The 12,434-nt window shown below is 50.6% G+C and overlaps 2 protein-coding genes across 3 annotated transcripts; one reads left to right on the top strand and one right to left on the bottom strand.

Annotated features, from left to right (window-relative positions):
• Positions 1-4,798: 4,798 nt before the first annotated feature.
• LOC123157129 (F-box/LRR-repeat MAX2 homolog) lies at positions 4,799-7,533 on the bottom strand. The gene is made up of 2 exons (XM_044575375.1): positions 5,144-7,533; positions 4,799-5,066 (listed from the first exon to the last, which is right to left on the bottom strand). Exon 1 carries the CDS (start codon positions 7,531-7,533, stop codon positions 5,371-5,373), a length of 2,163 nt encoding a protein of 720 aa, XP_044431310.1. The 3' UTR covers positions 4,799-5,066; positions 5,144-5,370.
• Positions 7,534-7,704: 171 nt separating this feature from the next.
• On the top strand, positions 7,705-11,995 carry LOC123157130 (probable thiol methyltransferase 2). 2 transcript variants are annotated; one of them, XM_044575376.1, is made up of 8 exons: positions 7,705-8,060; positions 8,862-8,992; positions 9,620-9,706; positions 10,312-10,412; positions 10,484-10,583; positions 11,297-11,343; positions 11,504-11,582; positions 11,731-11,995. In XM_044575376.1, exons 1-8 carry the CDS (start codon positions 7,886-7,888, stop codon positions 11,785-11,787), a joined length of 777 nt encoding a protein of 258 aa, XP_044431311.1. In that variant the 5' UTR covers positions 7,705-7,885; the 3' UTR covers positions 11,788-11,995. The 2 variants fall into 2 exon arrangements, with proteins under 2 accessions (XP_044431311.1, XP_044431312.1); XM_044575377.1 differs by lacking the exon at positions 11,297-11,343.
• The last annotated feature ends 439 nt before the right edge of the window (positions 11,996-12,434 follow it).

Here is a 12,434-nt window from a genome sequence, read left to right as displayed (position 1 = left end):
ATATGAGTGCATCTTCGGGTACTTACGAATTAGCGAGGGGCTTATCCCTAGGGTGCCATTCCGAGCTGTTGTCGGTGTCCGCTGTGGAGTTGTCCGGGAGGGAAGCCTTCCCCTTCTTGGACGCTTCGGCCTCCAGACGCGTGGAGGTCGTCCTTTTCTTTCTCCCCCCCCCCCAAGCGGGGGAATGGCTTTCTTATTCTTCCTTCTCCTCCTCTTCATCCCCGGCGGCAAAAGAGTGAGTATCGGTGTCTTTGGACGTCACGTCCGAAGCACCCTTGCGACGGAGGCCACCTCTGGTATCCTTGGCCTTCTTCTTGGCCTTCTTCTCCGGCGCTTGATAGGGCGCCGGAACCAGCATCTTCGTCAGAAGTGGAATTGTTGGGTCTTCGGGCAGCGGAGCCGGACAGTGAATCTGCTCCACCTTCTTTGTCCAGCCCTGAGAGAATCAGTAGGGAGGCTTAGGCATCTTCCTCGAGTATGCAAGTAAAGGATACACCTTGAAAACATGAAAAAACTTACCGGACTAGCGGGATGGGCCAAGTCGTGCCCACGGTCCTCTGTCGTATCCGGCCACATCTCGTTGGACTTGAAAAGCACCTTCTAGATGTCTTCGTGCATAGTGCCGAGGAACCGCAGCAAGGTCTGGTGCTTGGCCGGATCATACTTCCACAAATGGCAAGTTCGGCTTTGGCACGATAGGATCCGGTGAACAAGCATCACCTGGATCACATTGACAAGCTTGATATTCTTGTCTATCGTGCTCTTGATGCGCGTCTGAAGTGCTGTTAGCTCGTCCAACAAAGACCAATCCAAGCCCTTCTCTAGCCATGAGGTGAGCCGCATCCGGCCTCCGGACTGGAATTCAGGAGCCGCGGCTCAGGTGGTGTCGCGCGGTTCTGTGATATAGAACCACGATTGCTGCCACCCTTTGACGGTCTCCATGAAGGAGCCTTCGGGCCATGTGACGTTGGGTATCTTGCTCACCATGGCGCCTCCGCACTCTGCGTGTTGGCCACTCACCACCTTCGACTTCACATTGAAGATCTTTAACCACAATTCGAAGTGGGACGGGATGCGGAGGAAAGCCTCGCACACGACAATGAATGCTGAGATGTTGAGGAAAGAATTTGGGGCTAGATCATGAAAATCTAGCCCGTAGTAGAACATGAGTCCGCGGACGAATGGGTGGAGAGGAAATCCCATCCCACGGATGAAGTGGGGGATGAACACCACCCTCTCATGGGGCTCCGGGGTGGGGACGATCTGTCCCTTGGCCAGAAGCCGGTGGGCGATTTCCTCGGCCAAATACCCAGCCTCCCAGAGCTTCGTAATGTCCTTCTCCTTGACGCAGGAGACCATCCACTTGTCCTACGCTCCAGATCCGAACATGGTTGGAGTGCTTTCTTGGGGCGGAAAAGATGAGAACTTGGGTGCTGGAGCTCGAGAATGGGGGAGGCAGAGAGAGAAGGCGTGGGTGAAAGGGGTAAATCCTTATCTCTTTATAAAGGCAGTGAATATCAAGCGCCTCCCCACTCACCTTAAAACTCGCCTGTTCCCCAAGGGTCGTGCATACGGCACGGTTGGGTTACCCACAGCCCTATTGATGAGAATCCCGCAATAAGGGGACATGATCTCTGCTTTGACAAGACGTGGCAATGAAATCGCATCTCAAAATATGGAGCGGCAGGCTAAAAACAGTTTGAAATAATGGCCGGGTGGCGACGTGATGTCACGCTACAAAAAGTTGTCAGCGGATTGGACTCGTGAAATACTGTACTCTCTGTGGTTGTGTGGGGTACTTGTTTTGCAGAGCCGGACACGTTTTCTGTGTTCGAAGGATGCTTTGGAGTATTCGAAGGAGGAACCCACCTTGCAATGTCGAAGACAATTCGCGCGCCGGACACCTCGTCATTGAAGCCTGGTTCAGGGGCTACTGAGGGAGTTCTGGATTAAGGGGTCCTCGAACGGCCGGACTATGTAGCATGGGCCGGACTGTTGGGTCGTGAAGATACAAGACAGAAGACTCTCTCCCGTATCCGGATGGGACTTTCCTTGTCGTGGAAGGCAAGCTTGGCGCCCGGATATGAAGATTCTTTTCTCTGTAACCGACTTTGTACAACCCTAGTCCCCTCCGGTGTCTATATAAACCGGAGGGCTTAGTCTGTAGAGCCGATCATAATCATAATCATACATGCTAGACTTCTAGGGTTTTAGCCATTACGATCTCGTGGTAGATCAACTCTTGTAATACTCATATTCATCCAGATCAATCAAGTAGGAAATAGGGTATTGCCTCCATAGAGAGAGCCCGAACCTGGGTAAACATCGTGTCCCCCGCCTCCTGTTACCATCAACCTTAGACGCACAGTTCGGGACCCCCTATCCGAGATCCGCCGGTTTTGACACCGACAATGGGTGCACGCGCACGTGCAGTGCATGGACGGCGGCTCGCAGTGCGGACAGAGGGTGTGCGGGCGCGTGGAGCTTCGGGAGCGACGGTGACAATGTCCTACGACATCGAAACGAAGGGGGGAAAGGAGGGGAATCGGCATAGGGGCTCACAACGGAGCACATGGAAGGCTCGGCGAGCACAGGGAGTCATTGGAGACGACGAAGCAACGACAGTGATCTCCGGATCCGAGGTGGAAGACGACGGCGAGCAGCTTGATGCAGGGGTGAGGAGCTCGAGCTAGTCCTTGTAAGCGATGTAGGGGAGGGCGGCGAGGCTTCTGCCTAACCTAGTGTAGCTTGGGGTGGCGCCGGTGCGCGGAAATGGCGAAGGCGTCGGCTGGGTCGAGCGCCCGAGCGCCCCGATCTAGAATGGGGAGGGAGAGGGAGGAGTGGATCGAGGGGGGAGGGATCGTGGGAGAATGGGTTAGGTCACGGTGGGGGTAGCGGGGTCTTAGTAGGCCAGGCGAGCAGGGTGGCCGGTTGGGCCGGCCGGCCTATTAGTTGGGCCGAGGCCCAGCGGGGAGAGGGGGTTATTCCCTTTTTTGCTTCTTTGTTTTTCTTTCCTTTTATTTATTATTTTCTGTTTTATTTTAGTCACAGTTTATTTTAATTTTTATAAAATATGACCATAGCTCCTAAAATAAGGTCGAAACAACTCTCTACCATAAAAAGTTTGGTGGTCAAATAAACTAGTTTAATATTTATTTATTATTTAAAATCATTTAAATAATTGGTTTTCTATGTTTTTATTCATTTTAGATTATTTACTCCTTTCATAAAACGGTGGTTTCTCCACCATAATTACCTATGCATTATTTGGACCCGAATATTTTAGTTTTAATATTTGAAAGACTTTACCGTTTGACTTGATTTTGAATTTGAATTTGAATCGGTTTCAAACCAACGCGAGTTTATCAACAGTAACCGAGGTGACGTGGCATCATTTGTGAAGGTTCACGTAGCTTAATTATTCAGGTGTCACACTAATACAAGCCAGATCCTCGTCAGTGTCGGCTGTTATCCACTCTCATCACGGACAATTTGCTACAGAAGCTCTATGCAAAAAGAAAAAGGAAAAGGGGGGGGGGGGGGGGGGGTGACGTACTAGCCACATTTGTTTCTCTCCGCCCCGACCTTATCTGGATGTTACATTTTACGTACGAAGAGGCTGATCTAGTTACCAATCTGGTGATTGTATATTTCAACCTAATGAGCAAGATTAGGTGTAGTGTGTGTCAGCATGGCTAAGCGCCGTTCCAGATCGCCTTTTCCTTATGTTGATGCATGGACGACACCAATTGTTCTAATTAAAAGGCAAGCTACAACACCAAATAAGAAATGGCAAGCTAGGAAATGTTTTGCCCTTGAATCGAAATGAAGTATGAGCGGTCCAACAAAGTTTGGAAGCATCCCAAAAAGCATCATTCGGATCCAGAAAACCAAGGAAGCCTAGCACCTACAGCAAGCAAGCAAGCGCTTTACCCTTTTTTTTTCCTTTACACTGCTTTTCCGAGCGAGCCAGGTAGGCGCATGCATGCTTGACTGACTTGGCTGCCCGTCTCCGTCTCCGTACAATCCGTCGCCGCCAGCCAGCTTTGCATTGAATTCTATACAGCACCAGCATCCTCCTCTTCCACTGAGACGCCTCCAGCTATGTACCTACTTGACCCAGAAAGAAGGCATTACTATTAGCGCACGCGCTGCTCGCACATCAGATTAAGATAACAGAGACCTCTCAGTCACAGAGAGTACGCAGCCAGAGTGCTTGGCTGGGTGCCTTTGCCTCCAATACCATGCACCCAAAGAGGAGAATCGTTCGGATTTCGCTTTGACAAAACGCACCTGGGATCCGAACTTGGAAGGGCGCGCGCCCACGCGACATCTTGTGCAATATGTTCCGATGCCCGATCTTGTTCGGCGGCACGCCTGCCCGTCCTGTCCTCCTTGTCATTCTGCGATTTGCGGAACCACTCCTCAGTTAGGGGGCCTTTGGGCTAACAAGCACATTGTGGGAGCCTGCTCGGATGATGGGCAGCTTTGCTTAGACCTTGCAGAAGCTTCTTTGATCTTTGATGCCTGCATCAACAAGGAAGAAAGTTAATTTAGGCATTCTGTGGTCATATCAGACTGAAATCTTAATGGCCGGGTGAACTTTCTTGTGTCAGGTATTACAAGTTCATCTCATGTCAGTACTCAGCAGCAGATTGCAAAACCTGTTTGCCATGCAATTTGAACTTATGGTCAACCCTGTTGATGCAGAAAGGCAAAGGAAATTGACAGTAGTAAACACAAGGGCACAGTGACAGTAGTAAACACAAGGGCAGCAAACCAATCATGTACACATGTGTTTGACCATTCGTATAATTAAGCAGCAAATTTTGGAATTTAGGCCATCTTCACAATGAGAGTGAAATGTGGCACTTGCAGAACAAGGGCATATGACAAACAAGTGACTGCCGATTTTTCTAATGTTTACAGAGCTCAAACATTACAATTTACCAGAATAATAATGCCAATTTCTCTTGCCGCAGTTCAACTGAGCTCAGCTTGAAAATAAATAAAAAACTTTTTCCCTTGACAAAATTCCCTCAAATGCTAACTTATCATCTTGCCTCCTGCAAATATGTGAACTCTGAGTCTCTCTCTTATTACACCAGAAAAAGAAAAAGGAATGCAAATAAAGATTCGATACCACTGTCACTTGATCAGGCGTTGTCTTCTACTCTTATCATCAATGGACTGAGCAATTCCAGTTACTACACCGATCATCGCAAGCAACCCACTCATACATGAGTAGCACTCTGGGTGACTAAACAAGAGCAAAGGGCTCTCTGTGTTGAAGTATTCAACCTTGAATCACTGTAATGGTGCACCCAATTCAGCACTAATCAGGAATTTGCCGAAATTGCCAATTCAGCATCAATCAGGAATTTGCCGAAATTGCCGGTTGTTCAGCTGCTGCTCGAACCGGAGACAAGACTCAGCCCGCATCTCTGTGATCATCATATCGTTCTCCGGTGCTGGATAGTAGTCCTCCCTTAGCTGCACGTCCCTTAAGTTCGGCATTTTCTGGAAGAAGCTCATGAAGTGCTCGTGTGTGGTGCCATGGATGAAGAGCTTCCTGAGTCCGATGGAGTGCTGGAAAAGTGCGACCGCTGGCAGTGACAGGCTCCGGTGGTTCACATCCTTATCTTGGGGCGGCCAGTAGTCCAGCTCATACAAACTCAGCAATGATTCAATGCCACTCAAATAAAACCGCTCCCACTGTGAAAGATCCATATGCCCCGTTGGCGCGGTGAGAGCATAACCCACCGCCTCGCTGAGGTCCAGCTTCATCTTGGCCAGTGCCTGGAAGGCTCCAAGGTCGCTTAAGCCAAAAGCTGACCCGTGAAATGGACGCGGACACGTCCGAAGATCGCCCTCCACCTTAATTGAGATCTTCTCAAGCACAGGGCAGCTATCGAGCCCGGCAGAAATGAGCGGGGAGAGTAGTTGACCAGCAGGGCACCAAAGGGAGAGTGACCGGAGCATCTCCCAGCTTTCATAATTGTCCATTTCCAAGTAGGAGAACCTGCATTTCTTGGGCGCGGATTGGTATGCCATTTCGCTAGGCTCGTCATCCTCATGATCACTTCCGGTTGTGCCGTTGGCCACGCAGCTGGAGCTGGGCTGCTCAACCTCCTCCCAGTCACAATTGATCTCAAGGCTCTCGATCCGATCGCGGATCGGGTTCAGAGCAGCAAGGCATGCTGCAGTGTGCAGAAACCGGCAGTGCAACACACTGACCTCCTTCAATGTAGGCCGAAGCGCCGTAGCTAGCCTCCTAATCCCATCCGACGTGACAAGGTTACATCCTTGGATGGCAAACTTGGCAAGCCTCCCACAGCCACGGCCTATCGCGCCAAGGCTGGCGTCGGTGAGATCCTCGCAATTCTTGATGCAGAGCGACTCCAGCCCGCCGCACACGGCGACGCCGTCGAGATGCAACCAGGCGGCCTTGCAGAGCCCCTGGAAGCACCCCAGCGTCAGGACCTTGATCCGCGGGCACCTGCGCGCGAGCTCCTCCATTGCCGGTGCTGCCTCGAGCACATTGTGCTGGAGGTCCAGCGTGAGGTCCTCCAGCCCAGGGAGCGCGGCAAAGAAGGGGACGAGCCCCGCGGCGGTAATGCCCGCCTCCTCCCGCTGGCTGGTGGACGCCGGCTCGAAGGGCTCGCTGAGGCGCAGGACGGTGAGCCGGGGGCAGCTGGCGGCGAGCGAGCGCAGCGCGTCGTCGCCGACGTGGTCGACGTAGCGGGGATTGAAGACGCAGGGCGCGACGAGGCGTCTGAGGCCGGGGCAGGCGGCGGCGATGGCCCCGAGCTCGGCGGCGTGGAAGCCGTTGGAGGCGCCGGCGAGGCCGAGGTCGAGGTCGGTGAGCCTGGCGGCGGCGGCCGGGTGCGCGTCGAGCGCCGGCAGGACGTCCTCCGTCCAGCAGTAGAACTCGGAGAGGTCGAGGGCCGCGAGCGCGGGGCAGGACCCGAGCAGCGGCTCGAGATCCGCGCCGCCGGGGAGGTCGAGGGGCCGCTGGTGCCAGCGCACGAGCTTGACGGCGCGGAGCGTGGCCCGCCAGCAGGGCGCGAGGCTGGCGAGCGTGGAGGGGTCGCGGCAGTAGACGGCGAGGCGGGCCACGGCGGGGAAGTATGCGGCGAGGCGCGCCGCCACGAAGGCGTTCCGCTCTGCCGCCTCCTCCGGGCTGAGCGGGAGGTGGTTGGAGGAGGCGGAGGCCGGCGCCCCCGCGACGCGCGAGGCGGACGAGAGCAGCGGGTGGCCCCAGGGCGAGGCGAGGGAGAGGTCGAGCCGCTCCAGCGCCGGGAAGCAGAAGGCCGGCGGGAGCAGGAGGAAGTCGGGCGTCCTCGGGTCCCCGCGCAGGGCCATCGCGGCCCGCGTCGCCCGCTCCGCCGCCAGCAGCCGGCGGCAGGCCATGGAGGCCCGGTGCCGCGAGCGCGGGTCGTGGAGGGAGGCGAGGATGAGCAGCAGCAGCGGCTCCGGCAGGTCCAGCAGCGCCGACGCCGCCGCTGCCGCCCCGATTCCCGCCTCCGCCATGCGCAAAGGCGCCGGCTTTCCTCTCCTCCCGCCGCGGGGGCTCGTCGCCGCGGGCGGTGGGGGATTCGGGCGTGGGTGAGGGGAAGAGGAGACGGGACGGAGGCGTGCGCACAGGGAAGTGATATACTCGACAGCTCCGCCCCCGCTTTCCTTTTCTTTCCCTCTTTTCCCTTTCTTTTTTCTCCCCTCCCTCCCTCGCCGGTTTTATCCTCTTATCCCCTTCGTATATTGTACTCCTCCTCCTGCTGCTGCCGCCATTGTTTTTATCTTTTTCTCCGCTTTTGTCGCCGCAAAGCGCCAAGTTTTCTCGCTCGCGCGCTCCCGGCTCGACAGCGCGGCGCCGCCGCGTCGGATGCGCCACGTGCTGCCGGCTGGCCGCCGCGCCGTCGCCCACCGCGGCGTCGTCTCGCGCGGGGTGCGGGCGGCGGCGATGGGGTCGTCGGCGGGGGCGGGGGCGGGGGACCCGGGCGGGAACCCGACGGTGGGGAGGCTGCGGGAGATCTTCCGGGGCGGCGGCGACGCGGCAGGTGAGCTCGCTCGATCTCTGGATTGATTGGTTGGTTGGTTGCTGCGGGTCGCTATTGGGTGGGTGGGGGAGTTGAATGAATGAGGTGTGCTGCTGGTGGTTTCTCGTCCTCGTCGAGGTCCTCCAGCGATCTCGTCTCGTACCCGGTGGTTGGCGCGAGCGGCTAGCTGTGCGTGGGTTGGACGGATCGCGGCGAGCGGGCAGACGAGTAGTTGGGGAATTTTCCGCGGCTAGTTGGTTGGAGGCCATGACCTATGCATGTTTGGTAGCCGGGAAATGGGTGGAAGGATTGCATCATGCTTGGATAGTTTCTCAGACGGGGTTCGCAGGTTAGGGGAGAATCCTCACCCATTTCGTCCGGAACCAACTCCAGAAATAACGCCGATGGAGGAATCAGCTACTCCCTCCGTTCCAAATTACTTGTCTTAGATTTGTCTAGATACGGATGTATCTAGCACTTAAATGAGTCTAGATGCATCCGTATCTAGACAAATCCAAGACAAGTAATTCGGAACGGAGGGAGTAGATGCTTCACCAAACCGAGTATGAAACCGCGCTAACCCGTAACAGAATGAGGGGATTTCACTAGAGGGTAATGAAGGGTGTACGATTGAGATGCCACGTATGGTGGGTCACTGCAAAGCAGAGAAATGCGCCGTCAGCCTAATGTGTCGTGGTGCCTCGTGCCGTTGCTTGATTCGTTTTTCGGTCCGGCATCGGCATCGTGTTAGTTTTCTGCCTTTGTGGAGTAATTTCCCTTGCTATTTTTGGTTGCTCATTCTTGGCTGCCCCTGCTGGTCAGATGGCTGGGAGAAGTCCTGGGAGACTGGCGTAACCCCGTGGGATCTGGGGAAGCCGACGCCTATCATCGAGCATCTCGTTAAATCAGGAACTCTCCCTAAGGGAAGAGCGTTGGTCCCGGGATGCGGCATGGTATGTTAAACAGACGACATTTATCATCTGCTTCTGTCTGAACACTTATGCCTCCCTTTCAGCGTATGCAATTTTCTGGCCACACCTACGGACCTAAGTAATATTTGTTATGGAATTAGTCTTTTAAGTGTTTACAAGATTTATTAAAAAGAAATCCAATTGTAATCCCAAGTTTCTTGCGAAGGAAAAAGTTTAATAATAGTGTGGCGATCGATTCATAAAAAAAATGTGGTCGTCAATTAAACATTCAGCTCTTTCACCATTTGATAAAAAAAAAGTCATCACTTCCCGTAACAATGTGATCTACTTCTTTTGCCTACTAAACATATCAAATTTGTTTGCACAGAGAGCAATTGTCATATGCATGACCTAGTGTGTAGAATATATATTTTTTCTATGGGGAGTCCTGGATGCGTGAATAATGTGGCAACTAAACTATTTATTAAAAGAATATGACAACTAAACCAAAATTTTACAACTTGAAATGCAAAATACACTAAGTAGTTACCTGGTTCATGTCTATCTATAAGATCATTTTGCAAATTGATACAAGTAGGAGGGTTCTGCTCCAATTTTCCTTGCAATAACTTGTCATCAATCTTTTCTGATTGAGCTGCTGTATAACAGGGTTATGATGTGGTTGCTCTGGCAAGCCCTGAGAGATTTGTCGTTGGCTTAGAGATTTCTAATATAGCTGCTGTGAAGGCTAAGCAGGTGAGATGTAACTGAGTAAGAGCTTGATTGGCAGCTAAGGTGAGCTTATAACACAATGTTAGTTGCTTCTTTTAATGTTTTTTTTTTGGTAAATTCTTCTGTGCAGATGATTTGTCATGTAAACATACTTGATACCTTATCGAGAGAAAAAAATAGTTATTTCCAAATTGGTTCTGGTCCATTTTGTGCTGGGAAAGATTAACAGTGTTTCTTGGAAGCAAAAGCTTATTGCGGAGCATGGTTATGTTTGATTTATGTCACGGGGCAAAGTTTCTTCAAATTAGGAAAAGGAAACCACGTGCGAAGCTAATTACAGCAGGCAACCATATATCTTATAAAATGATAACTTTGTGACCAAGGATGCTACCTCTAATTTTTACATTTTAACATGTGTACTCATGAATTCTAATGCGGTATTGATTATAATGGCAACTGCACCCAGCTCTTGAATTGGTGCTTTTATAAGTAATAATCATAAGTTCATGACTGGGAATAAATCCTATATACTATACCATTTATCTGAAAAAAACATCTTGTTATCCTTGGTAACCTTTGTGGTGCTAAAACTTATATAAATTTAATTGTTTTCCCTGTTGGTGTACCAGTGGTCATCATCTTTGCCAAATGCAGATTGGTTTACTTTTCTGGTTGCTGATTTCTTCAAGTGGAGACCAAGTGAACCATTTGACCTCATTTTCGATTATACGTACGTGTCAATTTATCTTGCTAATTTGTTGTTCTGGAGGCAGTTTAGATCACCTTTATTAATTCACACAGGTTCTTTTGTGCACTTGATCCAAGCATGAGGCTGGCTTGGGCAGACACAGTTAGTCGCCTTCTGAAACCAGATGGAGAGCTTATCACCTTGATATATTTGGTGAGGACAGAATCTCTCTATGCTTCTTGTTTACTTTTGCATTGGAGATGTTAATCTGCTTAGCATATGATATGATATACTAAACTGAACTCTAAAAATGCAAACCGGTTGATTTACCTTTAAGATTTCTATGCTGTTCTATGTTATAAGAATAGCCTAATCCTGGAGGATTGTGGTGGTATTGCTGTCCTTCTATCAATGATCGTAAGTAGACAGAGTAGTCATAGGTAACAACTGGAACTTGCTACTAAATTCACAGCAACTATGACTGCAGCAAGTTTGACACGCAAATCCACCAACCATCTTATCGCTGTTTCCTCATTTCCTATCCTTATGTAACCACATGTTTTCATGACCTTTGGTGCATGACACCCTTTAAAAGAATCAGTATGCTTACTCTTCTTAAAGCTAATGCTGGCGTTTGATAAAGACATGCTAAAACCTCCCACGCTGTCGTTCCAATGTGTTTTGCTTTGACACTTCGGAGTCAGACAGACAGCCAGTGCTCTAATAGAAAACAAGCAAAAATTCGAGGTGCCTACTCCAGTGTCCATCGTTGATTGAAACAAGGGGGAGTTGATGCACATATTAAATCAGTGCTAAGCACCAAAATTAATCTGGATAGGTGCATGAACGTGACCGGCTTCTTCGGATGCCATCACACTACTTTGTTCACAACTGGAGGGCACTGCATATAATATTTCTTCTTACAGATCAGCGATCAAGAAGGGGGGCCGCCCTACAATAATACAGTTGCTGAGTAAGTATGCATGTCCCGTCGCCATCGCGAAAGAATTAATTTCCAGTTGAAAAGCTCGGGTTTTTCCTCGGTGATGACGCAGCTTTGTGTAGGACAGAAACCGAAATGTTATCCTGCCTTCATTATTGACCCGGTAGCTGGTTCTTTTGTGAAACTGCAGCTATCAGAAGGTGCTGGAGCCGCTGGGTTTCAAGGCTGTTTATATGGAAGACAACGAGCTAGCTATTAAACCGCGCAAGGTACATCCTACACGCTACTGTTAGTTTTCCTATACCGAGTTATCTCCGGAAAAAAGAGAGTTATCTTGGGAACGCTCGCTCCTCTTGTCGGCAGCTATGGCCCCCTTCTGTTGATGTCTTTGATCTTTCATATGCTTTTCCATTCCAGGGTTTCGAGAAACTTGGAAGGTGGAAGAGAAGCAGCAGGCCGCAATCTTCTTTGTGAGCATATATGAAGGCCTTGCTGTATACAGTAGTTTGTATACACTGTGTATTGTGTTAGCTTCTGTGCTCAGTTCGTGATGTGCACTTCTGAACGATGCATGCGTGATGTGCCATTTACTGCTCCCGTCGGAGATGAATCGGCCATGTGAAATTTCCGTGTGCTCTAAATGAGCACCGTATGGTATGGTGAGATGCTGTGTGTGTTTTAAGTATGCTGTCAGCTTGGAGATCATTTTGTTATCTGAAAGGGTGTGACTAGGTCTTATCGACTGAGATTTAACCAAGTAAGTCTCAGTCAAGTTACATAACATGCTAGAGAGAGAAAAAAAAACTAAAACGGAAATTCTGCATGGATCTCAATGTAAGATCTCACGAATATAGCATCCATTGAGACTTAATGAAGTCTCAGTCATGTAGCAAGACACTTATTTGGAAAGGAAAATCAAAACAAATCAAAGAGCTCAGGAAATGGTGATGGTAAATTATTTTTCTGCAGAGCTTCTTGAGAAGATTTTGTTGTTGAGGGGAGCCAATTTGACCTCTCATGTTCTCTCTCCTCCTTTCACCCTTGAGAGTCACCCAGAGATTTCCGCCTTCTCTCCCCTCTTCTTATGGTGGCTTCGTAGGATGGAGTGGGGATGGGAGAGG

This window comes from Triticum aestivum, chromosome 7B, assembly GCF_018294505.1.
Source record: "Triticum aestivum cultivar Chinese Spring chromosome 7B, IWGSC CS RefSeq v2.1, whole genome shotgun sequence".
Classification (NCBI taxonomy): Eukaryota; Viridiplantae; Streptophyta; class Magnoliopsida; order Poales; family Poaceae; genus Triticum; species Triticum aestivum.
Note: the sequence above shows the minus strand (reverse complement) of the source record. Positions and strands in the feature narration are given on the sequence as shown.